Source organism: Macaca fascicularis, chromosome 4 (genome assembly GCF_037993035.2).
Source record: "Macaca fascicularis isolate 582-1 chromosome 4, T2T-MFA8v1.1".
NCBI classification, from domain to species: domain Eukaryota; kingdom Metazoa; phylum Chordata; class Mammalia; order Primates; family Cercopithecidae; genus Macaca; species Macaca fascicularis.
This window is the reverse complement of record NC_088378.1, coordinates 36,458,644-36,480,412: the sequence shown is the minus strand read 5'-3', so window position 1 is coordinate 36,480,412 and position 21,769 is coordinate 36,458,644. Positions and strand designations below refer to the sequence as shown.

General features: G+C 38.5%; 1 protein-coding gene across 1 annotated transcript in view; it reads left to right on the top strand.

Moving 5' to 3' along the window:
• The first annotated feature begins 8,807 nt into the window (after positions 1-8,807).
• Positions 8,808-21,769, top strand: part of STX7 (syntaxin 7) — a 56,271-nt gene continuing 43,309 nt past the window's right edge. Inside the window, exons 1-2 of the mRNA XM_045391514.3 lie at positions 8,808-8,917; positions 18,243-18,393. Coding sequence (XP_045247449.1) covers positions 18,309-18,393 — 85 coding nt within the window. The 5' untranslated portion in view covers positions 8,808-8,917; positions 18,243-18,308. The remainder of the gene's footprint in view (positions 8,918-18,242; positions 18,394-21,769) is intronic.

Here is a 21,769-nt window from a genome sequence, read left to right as displayed (position 1 = left end):
GGGGACACATTCCACTTACATGAGATCAGCATTGCCATGATGCTGAAACCAGGCAAAAACATTACAAGTGAAAAACAAGCAAAAACTATAGACAATAGCCCTCAAAAATACAAATACAAGCATTTTCAACAATATGTTAGCAAATAAAATCCAGCAATGTATAATAAGAATAATATATCACCACCAAGTGGGATTAATCCTAGGAATGCAAGGCTGGCTCAATATTTGAAAATCAATTACTATCTCTTTACTATATTAACAGACTAAAAAGTAAAAGTATGTAATCAATAGGTGGAGAAAAAGCATTTGACAAAACTTAGCATTAATTAATGATTAAAATTCTCAGCAAACTAGAAGTAGAAGAAAACATCCTTAATCTAGGAAAAGAAATCTTAAAAAATCTACAGCAAACATCATGCTGTTCATCCTGCTTAGTAGTGAGAAACTGAATGCTTTCCTCCTAAGATCAGAAACCCAGCATGGATGACCTCTCTTATTAGTACTATTCAGTGTCATAATGGAAGTTCTAATTAGTTTGACAGAGCAAGAAAAAGAAATAAAATGCATACAGAATAAGAAAAAAATAAAACTATATTCACAGATTATATTTGTTTTTGTGGGGAAAAGAGTGACTTTATTTTAAATGCTAATCTGCCATGCGACTTCTGACTAACCCCAAGTCCAGGAATGCTGCCAAAATGTCTTGCTGATGTATTACTTTTTATTTAGAAATGCCTATTTATTGTAAGTTTTTCTCCAAAACCTCCCTTGATGCTGTTACAGAAATCTTAGGCCCTGATGCTCATAGCCACCTACATATTCCTTCCAGAGCACATATACTTTTCCCTCAAGATATATGCCCTGGATCTCGAGGGTTGCAGTGCAGAGATCTATTTGTCTTGTGGCCACCCAAGACCATGCTGCTGTCTGTAAGTTCCCTCTAATAAGTCACTCAATATCAATGAACTAGGTTTGTCTGCCTCCTTTTTTGGTTTCTTGCCTTTTTTGGCATTTGGGGGTCACTTTTTATATATACCCTTTCACAGAACAACTGTCTATGTAGAAATTCTAAAGAATACACAAAAAGCTCATAAAACTAATACATTCATTTAGTAAGGTCACAGAATACAAGGATGTTATACAAAAACCAATAATATTTCCATATTTCAGCAAAGAAGAAGTAAAAATTAAAATTTAAAAATACATTCACAATAGTACCCAAATGAATAAATTACATATGACTCACAAGATATGTGCAGAATCTGTATATTGTAAATTACAAAACACTGATGAAAAACAATATAAGAAAATCTAAATAGATATGGAGATATACTATGTTTATGAATTGAAAGTCTCAATATTAAGATGTCAGTTCTTCCCAATGTGTTCTGTAGAGTCAGAACAATCCCAATCAAATTCCAGCATGATTTTGTAGATATTGACTAACTGCTTCTAAAATCTCTATAGAAAAGCCAAGAAACTGAAATGATCAAAAATTCTGGAAAACAAAAAAGTCAGAGGACTCATATTATACAATTTCAAAACTTACTCTAGAGAGCTTCAGTAATCAAGACAGCATGATGTTGGAGAAAATATAAACATAGATTAATAGAACAGCATATGAAAAATAGAGACAGGTTCACAAAAATATAGTCAACTGAGTTTTCGGCAAAAATGCGAAGGCAATTCAATGGAGAAAAGATAGACTTTTCAACAAAGGTACTGAAATAATTGGACATTCACATGCAAAAAAACAAACGAAATAAACCTTAACAGATACCTGATACATTCCACAAAAATTAACTGAAAATGAATTGTAAACCTATATGTAAAATGTAAAACCATAAAACTTTGAGAATAAACTACAGGAAAAATCCGTATAACTTTGGGTTTGGTGATGAGCTTTTAAATTAATCACTAAAGGCATAATTTATAAAACAAAAATATGGCCACCTGAAATTTATCAAAATTAAAGATTTATTTCTCCATGAAAGACACCATTAAGAGAATGAGCAGGGTGTGGTGGCATGTGCCTATAGTCCTAGCTACTCGGGAGGCTGAGAAGAAAGGATTGCTTGAGCCCAGAAGTTTAAAAAGTTGTATGTCCAATGATCTGGCCTATGTATAGCCACTGCATTCTAGCCTGGGCAACATAGCCAGATCCCAGATCTTTTCTGAAAGAAAATTTTAGAAATTTTAAAAGAAGAGAATGAAAAGATAAGCTACAGAGCTACAGACTAGGAGAAAATGCATGCAAATGATAAATTTGATAAAGTACCAGAATACAAAAATAATTCCTAAAACTCAACAGTGGGAAAACAACCTAATAAAAAATAGGCAAAAGATTTGAATTAACATTTCACTAAAGAAGACATATGGATTTCAAATAAGCATGCATAAAATCACAATGAGATGTCACTACACACCCATGAGAATATGAGAATGAAAAAATTTTTTCAATTCAACAATATTAAAAGGTGACAAAGAAGTAGAGTAACAGAGATCTTCAATCATTGCTGATGGGAATGCAAAATGATATAGCCACCTTGGAAAACAATTTGGAAGAATTTTGTAAAATTAAATGTAGAACCAGAATTGACATCTTCCAGTAATTTGCCAAAATGATGAACACAAATGGAAAGAGGAGAGGCACCTGATACATGTTCTCTAGGCCTTTTAGAAAACATGGAGTTGTTCTTTTGGCCACATACATGCGAATCTACAAGAAAGGTGATATTGTAGTCATCAAGAGGATGGGTGCTGTTCAAAAATGAATGCCCCACAAGTGTCACCATGGAAAAACTGGAAGAGTCTACAGTGTTACCCAGCATACTGTTGGCATTGTTGTAAACAAACAAGTTAAGGGCATGATTCTTGCCAAGATAATTAATGTGCATATTGAGCATATTAAGTACGCTAAGTGCCGAGACAGCTTCTTGAAACAAGTGAAGGAAAATGATCAGAAAAAGATGGATCTCAAGGAGAAAGTCACCTGAGTGCAATTAAAGCAGCAGCCTGCTCCATCCAGAGAAACACACTTTGTGAGAACCAATAGGAAGGAGCCTGTCTGCTAGAACTTATTTCCTATGAATTCATGCCATAATAGGTGTAAAAAAATTACCTCTAGATTGTAAAAACATTTCTCTTCATTGAGTAGAAGTGTGGTGGCCCCTCCCCCAGAGTAATATTTAAAGCAAAAATAAATGAATAAATATACACTTATACAGCCCAACAAACCTACTTCTAGATATTCACTCAAGTGATTGAAAATTTCTATTGTTACCAAAATCTGTATTTAAGTATTTATAGAAGTTTTATTCATAATTGCCAAAAAAATGGAAACAATGAAGAGGTGAATGGATAAATAAGCCATGTTATAGCCGAACAATGGAATATTATTCAGCCACAAAAAAACAAACTATAGATTTATACAACAATGTGTATGTATCTTAAATGCATTCTGCTAAGTGAAAGAAATCAGACCCAAAAGGTTATACATCGTATGATCGAATTTATAGGACATTCTAGAAAAGGCAAAACTCTGGTGATAGAAAACATAAGTGGTTGCCATGGAAGGGAGGAGGGGGATGGGTTGAATAAAGGTTGTCGTGAAAGGGAATTTTCAGTATGATAGAACTGTTCTCTATGGTATTGGCGTTATGGATATATTACTCTATGCATCTGTCAAAAATCTACAGAACTATATACCACAAACAATGAGCTTTATGCAATTTTTGAGAAAATCAATCAGTATATTTGTGGATCATAGAATAGAATGCAGATCTATGAGAAATGAATTTAACTGCAAAGCAAACACAACCTAATTTCACTGAAGGGGATAGGTAAAGAGCCGACCATGGTGATTTTTAAGAAAACATTGTTTTGACTCAATACTGTAAGACTAAAGACAAGAAGAACTACACATAAACACTGCACTAAAGATTTTTTTCCCACACAGAGTAGGAGTTAGCAATTTTGAAGCTATTAGGTTGGTGCAAAGGTAATTGCGGTATAATGGCAAAAAGCACAATTACCTTTGTAACAACCTAATTTTTTACATTGTACAAATAAGAACATAAATTGTAGATAATGGGAGCTAGGTTTCTCACTTCTAGAGAAAGAAGCTAAAAATTAGGATGAGGGAAGGTTAGAATGACCCCTATAATGTTGGATTACAGTTGGGAATGCCTAGATGAATTCATGTTTTTATGTATATAGATAAAATCTGATACAGTTATGGATATGTAAAACAATTGGAAAACAATTTGGCAGTTTCATATAAAATTAAATATATAGACATATTTTTTATAAGGCTTATACTGCATATAATTTATACTACATACATTTCTCTATGGACCAGTTCCCTGATTCCCTGCCCCAACTCACACAAACCCTACCTCTGCCCAGTCCAAGCACTTTTATTTTTACGAAATATATTTTGGGGCATGCAGCAAACATGAGGATGGCATGAAGCCTGGAGTAAATATCCTACATACATGAATTAGTATATATACATTTATTTCCTAGCTCTGTCCATTGAGGGGAGCATAGAAGCATTAACACCCTAGTAACAATGAGAAGGCTAGTGCCTTGATCTTGATTTCTCTTCTTTTCTTTTTTTGGTAGGGTGGGGGACAGGGTCTCACTCTGTTGCCTAGGCTGCAGTGCAGTGGCATGATCTTGACACACTGCAGCCTTGACCTCTTGGGCTCAGGCAATCCTCCCACCTCAGCCTCCTGAGTAGTTGGGACTACAGCTACTGTGCACATCACCACACCCAGCTAATTTTTGTAGAAATGGGTGTATTAGCCAAGGTTCTCTAGAGGAACAGAATTATACATATATATGAGTTATACACATATATACATACATATATATACAATTATATATATATGAGTTTATTAAATATTAACTCACATGATCACAAGGTCCCACAATAGGCTGTCTGCAGGCTAAGGAGCAAGGAAAGCCAGTCTGAGTTCCAAAGCTGAAAAACTTGGATGTTCGGGGGCAGGAAGCATCCAGCGTGGGAGAAAGATGTAGGCTGGGAGGCTAGGCTAGTCTAGCCTTTTCACGTTTTTCTGCCTGCTTTATATTTGCTGGCAGCTGATTAGATGGTGCCCACCAGATTAAGGGTGGGTCTGTGTTTTCCAGCCCACTGACTCAAATGTTAATCTCTGTTGGTGACACCCTCACAGACATACCCAAGATCAATACTTTGCATCCTTCAATCGAATCAAGTTGATACTCAGTATTAACCATCACAAGGGGGTTTTGCCCCATTGCCTAGGTTGGTCTCGAACTCCTGGGCTCAAAAGATGTGCCTGCCTTCGCCTTCCAAAGTGCTGGGTTTACAGGTGTGAGCCATGCTACTGTGCCTGGTGGTCCTGGCCCTTGATTTCTAAACAACATTTTCCAATGAAAGGAAGAAGAGCTCAATAGCAAAATAACTGCTTCTAGAGCTGGAGCAGGGAAAATACAAGCTAGTTTAGTTGGTACTGCTATACCAATGCTAATTTCTTAGTTTTGACAAGTGGACCATGGTTATGTAAGATGTTAACATTAGGGGAACATTAGGGGAACATTAGGGGAAGCTGGGTGAAGTATATATAGGAGTGCTCTACTATTTTTGCAGGTCTTCTATAAATCTAAAGTTATTTCAAAATAAAGAATTATTTAAAACATGGGGGAGAAGAGAAAATGTATTCTAGCTAATGGGAACTACGTGAGCGAAGCAAAGAAATAAGAAAACCCCTGGTTTGTGATTGGGGAGCTAGCTGCTGGGAGGGAGGGGTGAGCAGACAGATATAGAGAAGTTATTTAAGCCAACATATTTCAAGCATAAATTTTGATGTTTGGAAAGGCAGGATTGAGACCACGTGGTCCTTATATGTGTAGGGACCATATGATGCATCATCTGAACTGAAGTACGTTTCAGAATGAAAGGGCATGCTCAGAAGACAGGTGGCCAGGACAACAAGCATTAACTAGGACTGTCCTAGCAAACTAAATGTGTGCTCACCCTGCGCATATGCGAGGGGCTTGAACTTGATTTTGAGAGCAGTGTTTTCCATTATGCATATTTAAAAGTTTTACAGACAAGTTCCACCGTCAAATACACTCATAAAATACCAGGTAAAAGAAATTTATACATGTTTCTTTTCTGAACCACTTCTCAGTGCCTTTAATTTACAAATATGTTCTGTGAATCTTCAAGAATGTAATATAATATGTTTCCCAAACATTTCTTTGTAGACCAAGTCCCTGATTCCTTACTTCAACCCACATAATTCCCCGGCTCTCCCCAATTTAATCATTTTGGGTTTTTTTCTTAAGATTTACAGTTCAGGGAATGCTGCAATCATGGAAATGGCATGAAGCCTGGAGCAAAATTCTCAGATTGGAGCTTCAAATATTCAGTGGTGGCTTTGACAATAATAAAGTTGAGTAGACCCGGGGATAGAAGATCCAACAAGGAGGCTATTGCAGTGGATCAGGATGTCAACTGTGAGGGACAGAGAGAAGAGGGCACATACGAATAACACTTAGGAGGTAAAATTAGAAACGAAAATACCAGTCACCAGGAGGTAAAATTAGAAACAAATATACCAGTCACCATGCTATAATGCTCCATGTAAGATTTCCATGGGATACCTGTTTATTACCTCCATGTTCAAAAGCTAGGGCAAAATTGATCCTGTACTTGGCATATGACTAGGCACTTGTGTGATCTTAAACAGAAAACAAGTTAGACTGTAGAGAGACATGGAAGGTGCTTAAAAATAAGGTACAACTGCACTAACTCTTGTTTATTAAGTATTAATTTAAGCTTCCTTTTAATCTAGCACAGATTTTTTAAACTAGTTGTGGTTTTCCCATTGTATTATAAATAAAAAACAAACTTTCATAAGTCAGTTTGTACTTCTCACTTACCAATAAGTCCCTGTCTTGCTCTATTCACCTTTTTGCGTCTTTTACTTCTTTGGCTTTCCCAGAGAATCATACAGTGGTCATGTAAAAAATATTTTTAGTTTAGTAACTATTAAATGAACCAGCAAGTATCTCCTTCTATTCCCTGGAATTGCTATCCCAGACACTGGAGATACAGCAGTGGACAGTTCTCCATCCTAGGAGGTATTTATATTAATAAGGACACAACAAGAATGCAGATAACATTCTCCACTCAAGAACTTCTGGTTTCCTTCAAAATCTCTCCAAGAAGGCTCAAATCTCCAAATTACTATTTCTGAAAATCCAAATTACAAACCTTCAGTCGCAGGTAACTTCTGCACATGGAAAGGATTTATTTGAGGAGATGTGACATTATCACTCATCAAATTAGGAGACTTTTAAAGCCCTACCAGGTTCAAGACACCTGGCTGAATTTAACTTGGTAGCAGCCAGATTCACAGATGAAATATTATAAGTGTCAGGAACTCTTTGTAATTCATTTATCCTAATACTTCTAAATTTTGCAAGGTTGTCTAGACATATTTATTTTTTTCCATTTAAATACCAAAGGATGAAATCTTATTCTTAAGTTTTCAAAAGACCTGGAAGGAATCCATTCATAACATATTTTAAAGCAAGAAATTGCAATAAGCCCAGAATGAGGGCTCAGACAGCTAAGTTTTGGTCCCAGCATAGTCAGTAACTATCAGGGCAACTTGAAGAGGCCAGTTAATCTCAGGTTCTTCTGTAGTGCATTGTACCTTCCCCTCCCAGAGCCCAGAGGTCTATCAAAGATAATATGAATGGTATTTGGAAAGTGCACTAAACCTCACACAGATGTAAGATCCTTTCATGAGTTCCTTCAACGATTGAAATGTCTCTTCCTACGTTCACCAGCCACTTCCTAATTCTCAAGTACAATGCACTACTTTCAGTTCTTTATTTACTTGAACTTTCTGTGACAGATGACATGATGGACCATTCCCTCTTTTTTCCCTTCATTCTCTAGTTTGCCTTTTCCTGGTTTATTTCCTATCTTGTGGGTTACTCCTTTTCTGGGTTATTCTTTCTCTGTCCATCTCTCTTAAACAGATAACATTCCACACTTAGTGTTGGTGAGTTTCAACCAGAATTCTATACTAGGTTTTGCTTTTTTCCACCTAAGTGCATCTGGACTTTTGATATCACATATCCGGGTAATCATTTTAGAAAATAGTGTTTCCTTAATATAGGCGAAGGCTAAGCCAATCTATCTTCTAATTAATTTGGTGAGGGCTTTCTTTCATTTGTAGCAATTGATGCTTTTCATCTAACAATTATATTATATTTGCATATTTATCATTGGAACAGTCTCTGCTTGTTTTAAACCCTGTGAAAACTACGCCCTGCTTTTCAGGAATGCTTCGAATGACTTGTACGTACTAGGAAAACTTGTTTACTAAGTGAGGACCCAGAGATGACTCTTCACTTATTCCTTCATTGTTCCCGCTAGGATTTTGTATTCGCCTTTGCATTTTTCGATAGAGCTGTGAACGCGATCTACTGCAGTTAAAGGTTAGCAAACAAGATAGGCAGGAGCTAAAGGGGCGGGGTGAAGACCTGCGTGCAAGAAGGCTTCACCAGATAAAGAAGACAACTGTCCTCCATTCTGTCCTCTGCTTTTTTGCACGCAGGCTAAGAGGCGTTCACCATCTCTACGTCAGGCTTCAAAGAACAGCTCCCTTGCAATTTTGCTGATACTCCCATTCCTTAGCTTGGAACCGAAGGGGCGGTGAGGGCCGCTGTCACTCAGCCCCGCGGGCCAATAGAAAAGGGGTGAACCCCGCCTTCTTCCTTGAATTGTGCTGCGGGCATGCGCATTGGGCGTCCCCACGCCACCGCCCATCAGCTGAGAATTGCAGCTGAAGGCTCGGGGGTCGGTGGGTGACGGTGGTCGGAGGTGTAGGAGGGAGCCACCGAGGTCCAGGTAAGAGGACCCTGGGGAGGGGGGTTTCCTGGCCGTGCGACAGGGAGGCGCGGTGCCCCTGCGGCGCCGCTCCTCCTTGTTTGTGCGCGTGGTCAGGTGGCCGCCGCCCTGCGCTCTGCAGCAGGCACTCGGTAGGTGAGGAAGGGCCGGACTGCCCCGGCTCCCGGAGCGCCTGCGGCTCCCCATACCCCCAGGCCGGGTGCAGGGGCGCGGCGCGTTCCGCATTCCTGGAGTGCGCGGCTGTGGTTAGGTGGGCCTGGCCAGCCACGCACCCGCCGTGGTCCCATGGGCAGCGCTCCCGAGGCGCACGGCGTGGCCGGCGCCAGACCCGGCTGGGGCCCAGCCCAGGAATCCAGACACGACCAAATGACCTCTTCCTCTTTTCAACTCATGGATTGAAAAACACACTTTAAACTTCCCGAATATAGAGGAACTGAAAAATGTATGGCTGTAGCAGACAAACCGTGTATGTTTGTTTATTCAGTGGCTCGTAGTATTTGTTTTATTTGGCTTGATGACTTAACATACTTTGACATTCTTAGTATACACGTTTAATTAATTTACATAAAAACCTTTAAACATACATAAAATATTTCTAGTATTTCCTCCACCTTGTTTTTTAGTTACTTACTTTCTTTAAATTCAGACAAAGAAAAAAAAGTTGCATTTCTGATCAAATGCTGTGTGTTTTTTTCCCACAAATTTCTCACATTTGCTTGACTGTTATCTATATACGTTAATTTTTGTTTACCTCAGATCGTTGTATTCTGACTATAATTATATATAGTATATAAAACTTGCCTAGAATCTGGAAGAAAAGAAAGTAATTATGAAATGCTGTGCTATTTAATAATGTTGGAAGTGAGCGTTTCTTCTGCAGGTTCTCTGAGCACACCTGGGCAGAGGCTAATAATGGTGTTAAACTGTGTTTGTGATGTGGCCAGGCCTTATAGGCCACTTTGAGAAGTTGGCCTCAGACTTGTGACTAGTTAAGAATTATGCTCTTAACTTCACAGTGTCTGCAGAGGTTAATATGATACCATATTAAGTCATTAACATCATCATTTTTCCTCGGATATGTTACTTATGTTGCTCTTGATAACAAAATCAATTCTCATTTTGATTATGACCCCAAACTTTAAGTGCTGATGATTGAAAAGTAAATTATAGAAAATATCCACAGTAAGTCTGAGTAAAGTTTGCTGTGATTCCATTTAATTTGCAAGTTTCATGTGTGAAAGTGTGAAAAAAATAATCCTTGATATTGTGAACTAAAACCAAGTAGTACAAAAGTTCAGTGATGGAAGATCTAAGGCCAAAGAATGCAGTTAATGTAGTTTGTGCAGAGGATACTTATGTAGACAGTTCCTTGAGCATTTAGTATGCACCAGGCACTGTAGATTACACAGAATGACAAGGTCATCTATCCCCTGTTTATATTCCAGAAGTAGCTCCTGTTTGTATTCCAGAGGTATAGGGATCAATAATAAAGGTTTGTATTCCAGAGGTGTAGGGATCAATAATAAACAGTAACTAATTAGACTATTGAGTATTGTGAAGCAGTAAGTTAGATTGACAAAGAGTGGCCTGTGGTGAGTTCTCACTTTCAGATCAGAGTGGTCACAAAGGTTTCTCTAGCATGTGATGAGGCCTTGCTGGGGAGAAGGAGCCAGTCACATGGAGATCATGAGAAGAGCCTTCTAGAAATAGGAAATGGCACCCAGCAAAGGCCTAAGGCAGCAAGGAGCCTGCGACCTTCGGGATCTGAAAGAAGGCACTGGAATTTTATGTTTTAGAAATGGTAATATTTACCCTCACGCTGGGTGTGTGTTCTTAGGAAGTGGGTACATTCATTCATTCTACAAATATTTGTTAAGCACTTATGATGTAGCCAGGCACTGAGAATAGTGCAATCCACAAAACAGGCAAAAAAATGCTCACCCCCCACCCGTCAGAACTTATTTGGGGTAGAGGGTAGAGAGAAGTCCAGTTGTTTATGCTGATGTTAATGATTAAGAAAGTGAAATTGACCCCTTCTTTGCCCAGAGTAGATTTATAGAGCATGAGATATATGCTAAATGGAAATCTTAAGGATTCTACAGTGTATCTGATTTTAACTGGGAGTAGTGTTTGACACTTTAAGATTACATTTTAACGTTCCCTTTGTTCATTCTTTTGTGTTCTTTAGAAGCAGTCTTGAGAAGACGCTCATCTGAGTGTTGCACTTTGATTCTCCCTTCCTGTTTTTCTCTTTATGGTGTTTGTGTATCTTCATAGAAAGATGATTATTGCGATGTGGAGATTGGCACTGTGCAATAGCTCTTTCTGTGATGATGGACGTGGTCTGTGAATGAGCTGTCCAAGCTGCTGGCCACTAGGAACACAGAATTTTTGAACGTTTGAAAGGTGTCTAGTATGACCGAGGAACTGAATTTTTCATTTAACTTAATTTTAATTAATTTTAATTTTTTAAAAACAAGAGCTACAATGTAATTTAAGTGATATACAATATAAAACGGTGTAAATTGTCACATCAAAAAATGAAATGTAGAGTAAAAGTGTAGTTTCTTACTGCAGTTACCTTGTTAACAGCTTATAATAAGATATTTTTTGCTTTTATTTTAATTGACAGATAATGATTATACACATTTGTGGGGTACATGTGATACCTCAGTAGATGTATACAATGTGTAATGATCAAATCAGGATAATTAGCATATCCATTACCTCAAACATTTAACATTTCTTTGTGTTAAGAGGATTCACAATTCATTCTTCTAGCTATTTGAAAATATGCAATAAATTGTAATTAATTATAGTCGCGTTTTAGGGGTATAGAACACTAGACTTCATTCCTCCTACCTAGCTGTATTTTAGTGTTAGTTAACCAACCTTTGGCTATCCCCCCTCCCGCCATCCTTCCCTGCTTCTAGTAACCACTATAATTTAAGTTTTAACAGCCCGTTTAGTTAGTGGCTACTCTATTAGTGCAGGTCTAGGTAATGAATTCTATAATTATTATTCTGAGCAATGAAATAGGAATTCTGAGTGGGTTTTCAAAAGTATTCAACAAGAGTACTTTAGTGCATAGCTGCTCTGGGCTAGGTAATGGAGACTGATGTGGAAAAGCAGACATCTGAATCAGCACCCATTTAGCCTATACACAGAGATCATAAGCTTTTAATTAATTTGTAGTTACCTATCGTATCTGTCTCTGCATGTATTTGTATACGTATATTTTAAAGACAACCATTTGGTTCCTTTCCTTTGTGTGTCTCATTATCAAAAGAGCCACCTGTTGTTGCCTTTTGGATACCACGTATTAGAATAATAATAGAGAAAAGGAGTAAGCTATTCCTCTCTGTTACCTTGATCAACTCCTGTAGTTATCCCAGGCATGTTCCTTCATCTTAGGAGTGGAGGAATAGCAAAACTTCATACGGGGCTTGCAGAAAAGTGGTAAATCTGGTTTTTCTTTTTTCTTTCTTTTTTTGAGATGAGTCTCACTCTGTTGCCAGGCTGGAGTGCAGTGGTGTGATCTCGGCTCACTGCAACCTCCGCCTCCTGGATTCAAGCGATTCTCCTGCCTCAGCCTCCTGAGTAGCTGGCACTACAGGTGCATGCCACCACACCCAGTTAATTTTTGTATTTTTAGTAGAGACGAGATTTCACCATGTTGGCCAGGATGGTTTCGATCTCTTGACCTTGTGATCTGCCTGCCTCGGCCTTCCAAAGTTCTGGGATTACAGGCGTGAGCCACTGCACCCAGCCCAAATTTGGTTTTTGGTTTTTCTAACTGAGTGAGTTCATCTGCTCTTAATTTTGTTGTACGAGGAAGCAGTATGGTTTAGTGTTTAAAAAATGTCAGCTCTATGGTTATTTTCAAATTTTAGCTCCTTTGCTTAAGCAGATTATTTATTCTCATTATGCCTCAATTTCTTCATGTAAAAAAATCACATTAGTAATTATACCCACATCATAGGCTTGTAAGAATTAACTGAGAAAATAAATTTAAAAGTCGTAAGCACAATGTTTAGGAAATATGAGTACTAGATGAGTGTTGGCCATTGTTAACTTTGTTTTATTTTACATATCTTTCTATCTTTCGCAAATTGCTTTTCATTCTTCACTCATGATACCTGGCTAGATACAGTGGCTCAAACCTGTAATCACAGCACTTTGGGAGGCTGAGACCAGAGGATCGCATGAGCCCAGGAGTTCAAGACCAGCCTGGGCATCAAAGTGAGACCCCCATCTCTATAAAAAAAATCAAAAAATTAGTGGGATGTGGTGGCAGGTGCCTGTGGTCCCAGCTACTCGGGATGCTGAGATGGGAGGATTGCCTGTGCCCGGAAGTCAGGGCTTTAGTGAGTCGTGATCACACCACTGCACTCCAGCCTGGGTGCTCTTGTCTCAAACAACAATGACAACAACAACAGCCAAACAAAGAAAAAGTAAAACAAAACTTACGATTCCAGTCAATCTAAGTGGCACCACTTTGGGTGAATGAAGCCAGTTGCCAATTGTCTCACCAGCAGGAACTTTCTTGCGTTTAGTAGCTTGAGGAAAGTGATGAAGAAAATTGATTGTGTTTGTGACTAAGTGGTTGATTTTCCAGAGAGGAAAAAAGGTGGCCTTGAAAGAAAACAGTGAGAAGACTTGGAGTTCACTGGTGTGAGTTTCGGGGGTAAGGAAGATGCTGTAGAATACTATCCTTGACTTGATAGAGCTGTTTATGGGAGAGAGAGTAGGCCTCAGGTGTGATTGCATGGTTTTGAGACAGGTGAGTTTCTGATGGTCTTATGCTGATGTTGGTCCTGTAGCTGCAAGAACAGATCATAACTTTCCTCTGTGTAGGGTGGAAAAGCAATTGTCTCTGGATGTGCATTATCTCATTTTGATCCTGGCAATGGGCCCAAATGCAAAGTGTCTTGCCCAAAGTAGAGGTTTCTTGTTGCTACTTCCATTGTGTGCTGCACAGGAAATGGCTGAGTTCTTGTAGCTTCACAGACATGTAGACACGAGAGAAAGCCAAGGGTATGAACTGGATACATGGATGTGTGACTCATTCAGGTATCATTAAAATGGAACCATGTGTATGGAGGAGCGTCCCCAGAGAGTACAGGAATAACAAACTGAACAATTTTTCACTCAATGTGTTTGTTTTGGCTTGTAAGCCAGTTTTTCCAGAGATCTACCTGATAGAGGGAAAGGAGAAAGGAAGATGTCATTGAACCAAGAGAAAATTGTCTTTATCCATACCTTGGAATATTGTTTGGCAGTAACAAGGAATGAAGTACTGATATATGATACAGCACAGATGGACCTTGGAAGCATGTTAAGAGAAAGAAGCTAGTCTCGAAGAACACATTGTATGATTCCATTCCTATGAAATGTCCAGAATAGGCAAACCTATAAAGATACAAAGTAGATTAGGAGTTGCCTTTGGCCAGTGAGGTTGGGGAGAAGTGGAGAGTGATTGCTAATGATGACAAACTTTCCTTTTAGAGTAATAGAAATGTTCTAAAAGTAATGATTGTACAATGTTGCGAGTATATTAAAAACCATTGGATTGTGTTCTTCAAGTAGGTGTATTGTATTGCCATATCTCAATAAAATCACTTTATTTATATGAATTTAAGGGGTGCACATGCGGTTTTGTTACGTGGAAATATTGCATAGCGGTGAAGTCTGGGCTTTTAGTGTAACCATCACCTGAATAATGCACATTGTACCCATTAAGTAATTTCTCATCCCTCATGCTCCCATTCTTTTGAGTCTCCAGGGTCTTATTATTCCACACTCTGTCCATGTGTACACATTATTTAGCTTCCGCTTACAAGTGAGAACATGCAGCGTTTGACTTTTTTCTGAGTCATTTCATTTAAGATAATGGCCTCCAGTTCCATCTGTGTTGCTGCAAAAGACATCAGTCTTTTTTAAGGCTGAATAGTATTCCGTTGCATTTATATACACTACATTTTCTTTATCCTTTCAGGAATGTTAATAGACACCTGATGGGCACTTAGGTTGATTCCAAATCTTTACTATTGTGAATAATGCTACAATAGGCATACAAGTGCAGATACCTTTTTGGTATAATTTTTTTTTTTCTTTTTGGGTAATAATGAGGTTACTGGATCAACTATTAGTTCTATTTTTAGTTCTTTGATGACTTGCCATGCTGTTTTCTATAGAGGCTGTACTACTTTACACTCTCACCAACAGTGTGTTCCTTTTTCTCTGCATCCTTACCAACATCTCTACTTGTTTGACTTTTTTTTTCTTTTTTCTTTTTTTTCTGCTCAAGATGTGTTTGTGGATGACTTTTTGATAGCCATTCTGACTGTTGTGAGATGATGTCTCATTGTGGTTTTAATTTGCATTTATCTGATGCTTATTGATGTTAAGCATTTTTCATATGCTTCTTGGCCATTTGTATGTCTTCTTTTGAAAAATGTCTATTCATGGCTTTGGCCCCTTTTTAATGGGGTTATTTGTGGGTTTTTTTTTTTTTTTTTTAGTTGAGTTTCTTGTAAATTCTGGATATTAATCTCATTGGATGTATAGTTTGCAGATATTTTTCCCCCATTCTGCAGGTTGTCTGTTCATTCTGTTTATTATTTATTTTGCTGTGCGGAAGCTTTTTAGTTTAATTAAATCTCATTTGTCTATTTTTTGTTTTGTTGCCTGTGCTTTTGAGGTCTTAGTCATAAATTCTTTGCCTAAACCAATGTCCAGAAGAGTTTTCTCTAGATTTTCTTTTAGTATTTTAATCGTTTTAGGTATTACTTTTAAGTCTTTAATCCATCTTGAGTTGATTTTTTTTTTTATATGATGACAGATAAGGGTCCAGTTTCACTCTTCCGCATGTGGCGATCCAATTTTCCCAGCACCATGTATTGAAAAGGGTGTCCTTTCCTCAGTGTATGTTTATGTCAACTTTGCCAAAAAGATCAATTGACTGTAGATGTGTGACTTGACTTCTGACTTCTCTATTCCATTCCATTGTTCTATCTGTCTGTTTTTATATGAATATCGTGCTGTTTTAGTTACTATATCCTTTTAGTATAATTTGAGGTCAGGTAATGTGATGCCTCCAGCTTTGTTCTTTTTGCTTAAAATTGTTTTGGCTATTCAAAACCTGTATTTGTTTTTTAAGTGACTTGGAGATGCATTTAAAATTGCATGGTTTCAAGGATGTCCCGGATGGTGTTGGTGTCAGTGAATCCCCATGTCTGCTCTTGTTCTGCCTGGGCCCAAGTCCAAGGCTACCTGGAAGGAAGTTTATTCCTGTCTCCCTACTGTAGTGGTCCAGCTGTCTGACTTTAGGTTTGAATTTATCCTTTTATGAAATTGCTTTTGGATCTATCTCTAGGATTTGGTGCGACCCAAAGAGCGCAGAATGGATCAACTGTACCTGAGAGGGAAATTGGAGAATATCTAAAAGCAGCCAGGGCTCTCAGGGTGGCCAGACACATTCAAAGTGCACCAGAGTTCCAGGCATGGAACCAGTACTGTTCTAACGGTCTCAACAGTACAGCTGTTGTACTTCCTGCCAACACTGTTTCTTAGAGCAAAGACACATTTCACTGTGGCTTCTCTCCCAGAAATCTTCTGTGGCCTTAGTTCTATGTGGTAGCAAGCATGGATAGCCTTGGCATCAGAATCCTGGGACTGAATCCCACCTCCACCTGTGGGTGGGTTGGGTTGCCATTACTTAATCATAATAAGCCTGCTGTTTGCTCATCATTAAAACAAGAATATGCCACTTAATTTAAGGAGGAGGAGGAGGTTGTGAAAATTAAATTAGTCTATGTGAAATACTTTTCATGTCGCAAATGTGTGAGAAATGTTAGGCCATTCCTCTCTTTCCCTTTCTGTTGTTTCCCCTTTGTCCCAGCTGTGAATCGTCTGATCCAGGGTTGACCAGGAACCTTCCCTTCCTTTAGTAAATACCATACTGCGTGTGGCCTTTCCATGTGCTCTGGGTCTCTCCACCCCAGCCTTCGTGTCGTTGCCTTTGTTGTTCTGCATACTGGTCATAACCAAGCATCCAGATCTTATGTTTCTATTTCATAAATTCTTTCTAGACAAGGGTGATGGTCATTCTTTTTGTAGCCCTTCTCATTTTAGCCTAGCACGTGATCTTTTATGGATTTGTGGGGTTTTTTTGTTGGTTTGCATTATTAGCTTTATCCTTCCTCCTAAATGACAAACTTGATTTAAGCAGATACTGTGTCAGTGTGTTTTGTTTGTTTTGTTTTGTTTTGTTTGCACCCCCACATGCTTAGTTTAATGCTGGGCATGTAGCGGGCTCTTAGTAGAGAGCTGGCTTACAAATTGACCACCAACAACTTTGCGGTATTCCAGTGCATATTCATGGAAAAGATGGAGTGGCAGTAGTTGAAATTCTTTGCTGTGCACAGTTCAGTACGCAGGGACATTCCTTTTCAACCTTCTTTCCAAACCCTGATTGGAGTGGTGTGGATTGAAGAGGCAGAGAATGTCATCTCACCTGCCTCCTGTGGCAGTATCTCAGTGTCCCTTCCATTCTGAGATGCTGGCTGCTGAAAGGGGAGAGTCATTCGTTCTCCTTCCTCTGTCAGGAAGGTTTGATAAACATTTTATATGACATTTGCTTCTCAGTAGTTGGCTCTGCTATTTCAAATTTAACCTTTTCCATTAAAATTAGAGCCCTATTACCCATACATTCCTGAGCAGGTCCTGTGTGTTTGTTAAATTAGATATTGAGGTTGGTGCAAATGTTATCGCCATTTTTACCGTTACTTTTAATGGCAAAAACCACGATTAAAAGTAATGGTAAAAACCGTGATTACTTTTGCACCAACCTAATACAGTGAAATTTCTGGGGATAGCCTGGAGTCTGTGTTCCATTTAATCAATATTTAAATGCCTGTTTGTGCTAAGAGTTGTTTTTAATATTGGAGAAAGATAAACAGCATATGGGCCCTGCCTTATAATTGTTTGGAGTTTAGTTAAGGAAAAAATATGTAAACAACTAAAATTATATACAGGAAAGGGATTTAGTAATTTTTTTCTTTAAGAGATCAAAGACGTTTTCAAAGGGAATATGCAATTTGAACCTTATTTTAATTGTTTGATGTGTTTAACATGACTCTGTCCTTTGAAGTCCAGTTTTTTTTAATAGACATGAGAGTTTTGCTATTTGATGTGTCACTTTGCCAGATTTCAACTCTATTAGATTAATCAAGTTTGTCCTTGTAACCTTACAGTTTGTTAATTTGGAAAATGTAAGCCAGTAACTTTAAAAATGTAATTGTGTGCCTTTTATATTATTTAGGTGACTGCTTAGAAAACTGCACAGCCTACCAACATCTGATGAAATTAGCGAATAAGCGCATCAGCCATGTCTTACACTCCAGGAGTTGGTGGTGACCCCGCCCAACTGGCCCAGAGGATCTCTTCCAACATCCAGAAGATCACACAATGTTGTGAGTTGAGTTTTAAATGGACTTCACTGTTTGTATCCACTCTTAACTGAACTTGGTGGAGGTTCATAAAAGGACAACTCTGACAGAGGGAGGAACATTCCTCTAACAACAGGTTTTAAAGGGCTCACACTGTTTAGAATGAATACAAGAGAATTATATTTGAGATAACACTTACTGCATTTTTCCATAGGAAGTCAGGGCCAGGCATATAATACATTATTTCATTAAATGAAATAAAGATTTAAAAGGATAATGGATTCTTATATCTACTTTAAAGCTATCTAGTTCTAGATGAGATGATGAGACCTGATGACTCAGTCTCGTAGGTTTGGAACCAGATAGCACTACCAAGGGCTTAAGGAACATAAAGCTTATTAAAAGTAAAATCTAACTGGATATGGGTTAGGTTAATCTTACGATGGGCAAGTATGTGGTACCTTATTAAGGAGCAAGAAGAACTACAGAGGGGGAGTTTTAGTCTATTGAGGAAGAAATTATAGAAAATCAGACCTGCATTCCCCACAAATTATTCTTTGCTATACTTGTCAGAGATAGAATACCAGTAGACTGATGCAGTGTGACACTTCATTCAGAACGATTCATCGTCAGGATATGTATTAAAAAAAAATCATTATAGCAGATTTGAGCAGATAAGTTTTTTTTTTTTCGTTAACTTTGTTTTTTGTTTCTAAATTATGGCTAATCAGATACCTTGGGTAATTCAAGTCATCTTGCTCTCAGTGTTTGGCCCTCGGGGCATTACCTGAACTCTTTCATCCTTCAGAGTATGTTAATACAGTTTTATTCTTCAGCCTACTTCCTTACAAGGCTATTCTTTTTTACAGAATGTTAACACATGTCAGAAATAATGTTTTCAAATGACCATACTGTGTTTCTTTACCTAATCATTAACTCCCCAACAGCTGTTCCTCTACCTGAATGATTTAAATGAGATGCCAGTGTGTTTTAGGAGCAAAGAGAATAAAACTAGACTCTAAAAAGGTGCTGCTGTGTACAATGGTAGAAAATAACCCTTATTCTGATTTGGGTGATTTCTGGGTTTTTTACCTATTCCTGGAAGAACAAGGAAGTGCACAGTGCCAGGCACCATGTTGTCCACAGCAGGGAATATAGGAATGGTACATTGAGAACTGCTGCAGTTTGTCACAGGCCACCAGCATTGGCTCTGCTTTGCTCCTCTGGCATCAGATCTGTGCTGATGGTGGCCACGGAAGAGCCTCTTTTCTTATCTTTTCTTTTCTTTTCTTTTCTTTCTTTTTTTAATGGCTCCCTTGCTGCTGGTTAGAAATAGCACTGATCTGCCCCAAGTGTATATGGCTACCTGTGCAAAAATTAAGGAAGTTTATAATTCTAATTACATATGTGGAAAATTAGGACCTTTATGCAAGAAAGGAGGCCAAGAGGCCTTCCTCCAAAGAATAGAATAAGCATCCTGTGTTGGGAAAGCTAAACAGTGTCAGGAATTGAGGATGAGGAATGACTGTCCTGTACCGAGATTGTAGAAGTAGCAAGCAGTAGGTAGTATGAAAGATACATGGATTGAAGATTGTGTGTGAACATGAACTGGAAGGAGAAAAGCATTGACTTAAATCAGGCCATGTTACCTAAGAAAGAGATCAGTTGATTCAGTGGATGAGAAGTGACAAATTGGGCCAGAGTTGAATATTTATGGCACAGTTGGTAGCTAAGTGTGTGAGTACATTTGGGGCAGTTGGAACATGTGAAGGGCTGGCGATGATACTCCACAGTCTATGTGAAGAGCTGTTAAGAAGACTGGGACTATTCATACAGGTGAAGGTACAGTTACCATCTCCAGATATTTGAATCACTGTCATGTGTGAAACAGAAGCCATATGTTCTGCGTGAACGTAGGAGCCTCCACAAATGTACAGAAGCTACAGGTAGTCAGATTTCAACTCGAGAAGGAGGAAGCGCTTTTGAATAATCCAAGTTGTTAAGGGAGAATTGCCTCCCTCAGGAAGAATGAGATTCCTTATCAATGACCAGAAAAAGGATGGTCAGATATTTCCCAGATTTGTTAATAAGAATTTTAAACATAGGAATAATGGTTCAGACTAAGAGGGTTTTAATTTTGATACTCTGTTGGGATTCATTCCACAAATAAGTTTGGGGGCACATAGTACTTGCTAGATACTGTTCCAAACTGTAGGAATGTAGCAGTAAACAATCTATAAGTTCCTGTTCTCATTGTAGTTTACACGTGTAGTAAGGAGAAATAATGAGCAACTTAATTTTCTGTAAAGAAAGTACAGTGAAAGTGAGGTGAGAGCAAGTGACCGGGGAAGCTGCCTTGACTTTAGATGGTCTTTGAGGATGAAGAGAGACTGGTAGTGAGAAGATTCAGAGAAAGGGCTTTTCAGACCGAAGGAATAACTAGTATTAAAAATTCGAAAGCAGACCTGGGCTTGAAATACTCAGAAAATAAGGAAAAGGGAAAAAGCCAGCATGGCTGAAGCACAGCATCTGGGGTAAGAGTGCCAGGAGATGAAACCAGAGGAGTCTGGTAGGTCAGCTGGGGCCTTGCAGGTCATTCAGGGAGTTTAGATTTCATTTTAAGAGGCAGTGGAAATCACTGGAGGCATTTAAGCAGGGGAGCAACATAATCAGATCTACATTGTGAAAAAATTACTTTGGCTGCTGCTTAAAAAATAGACATTGGGAAAATAGCAGGGAGGTATGCTGGTCATCACAGAGGTCTGGGGAGAGAGATGCTGGCTCGCACCAGGGTGATGGCAGTGGGGATGGAGAGAAGCAATGAGTGTATTTTGGAGGTAGAGCCAGCGGGACTTGCCGATGCATGTGGGTAGGGATGGTAGAGAAAGGAAGGAGTTAAAGATGACTCCATAGTTTTTGCATTGAGCAACCAACTAGTTGGTGGCAAGTGTGTACTGAGATGGGAGGGACTACAGTTCAGGACAAGTAGGGGAGAGTTTTGTTTTGACTAAGTATATTTTGAGATATCATTTAGATATCTAAGTGGAGATATCAAACATCTACTTTAGATACAGGAATTTGGAAGTCAGAGTGTCGTCAGAGTATAAATGGTATTTAAAACCGTGGGTGTAAAGTAATCACGTAAGAGTGAGCAAAGAGAAGAGGCCTGGAACATTAAAAAATGTTGAAATCAGGAAAGTAGCATAAAGAATCTAAGGAGTGACCTGTGAGGTAAGATAAAAATCAAGATGTGGTAGATTTCTAGAAATTAAACAAAGAATGTTTCAAGAATGAATGAGGCATTATCTGTCTCTAACGCCGCTGGGAGACTAAGATAAAAGCAGATAATTGGATTTGGTAAACTGGTGACTTTGAAAATAATGTTCTCATAGCCATATTG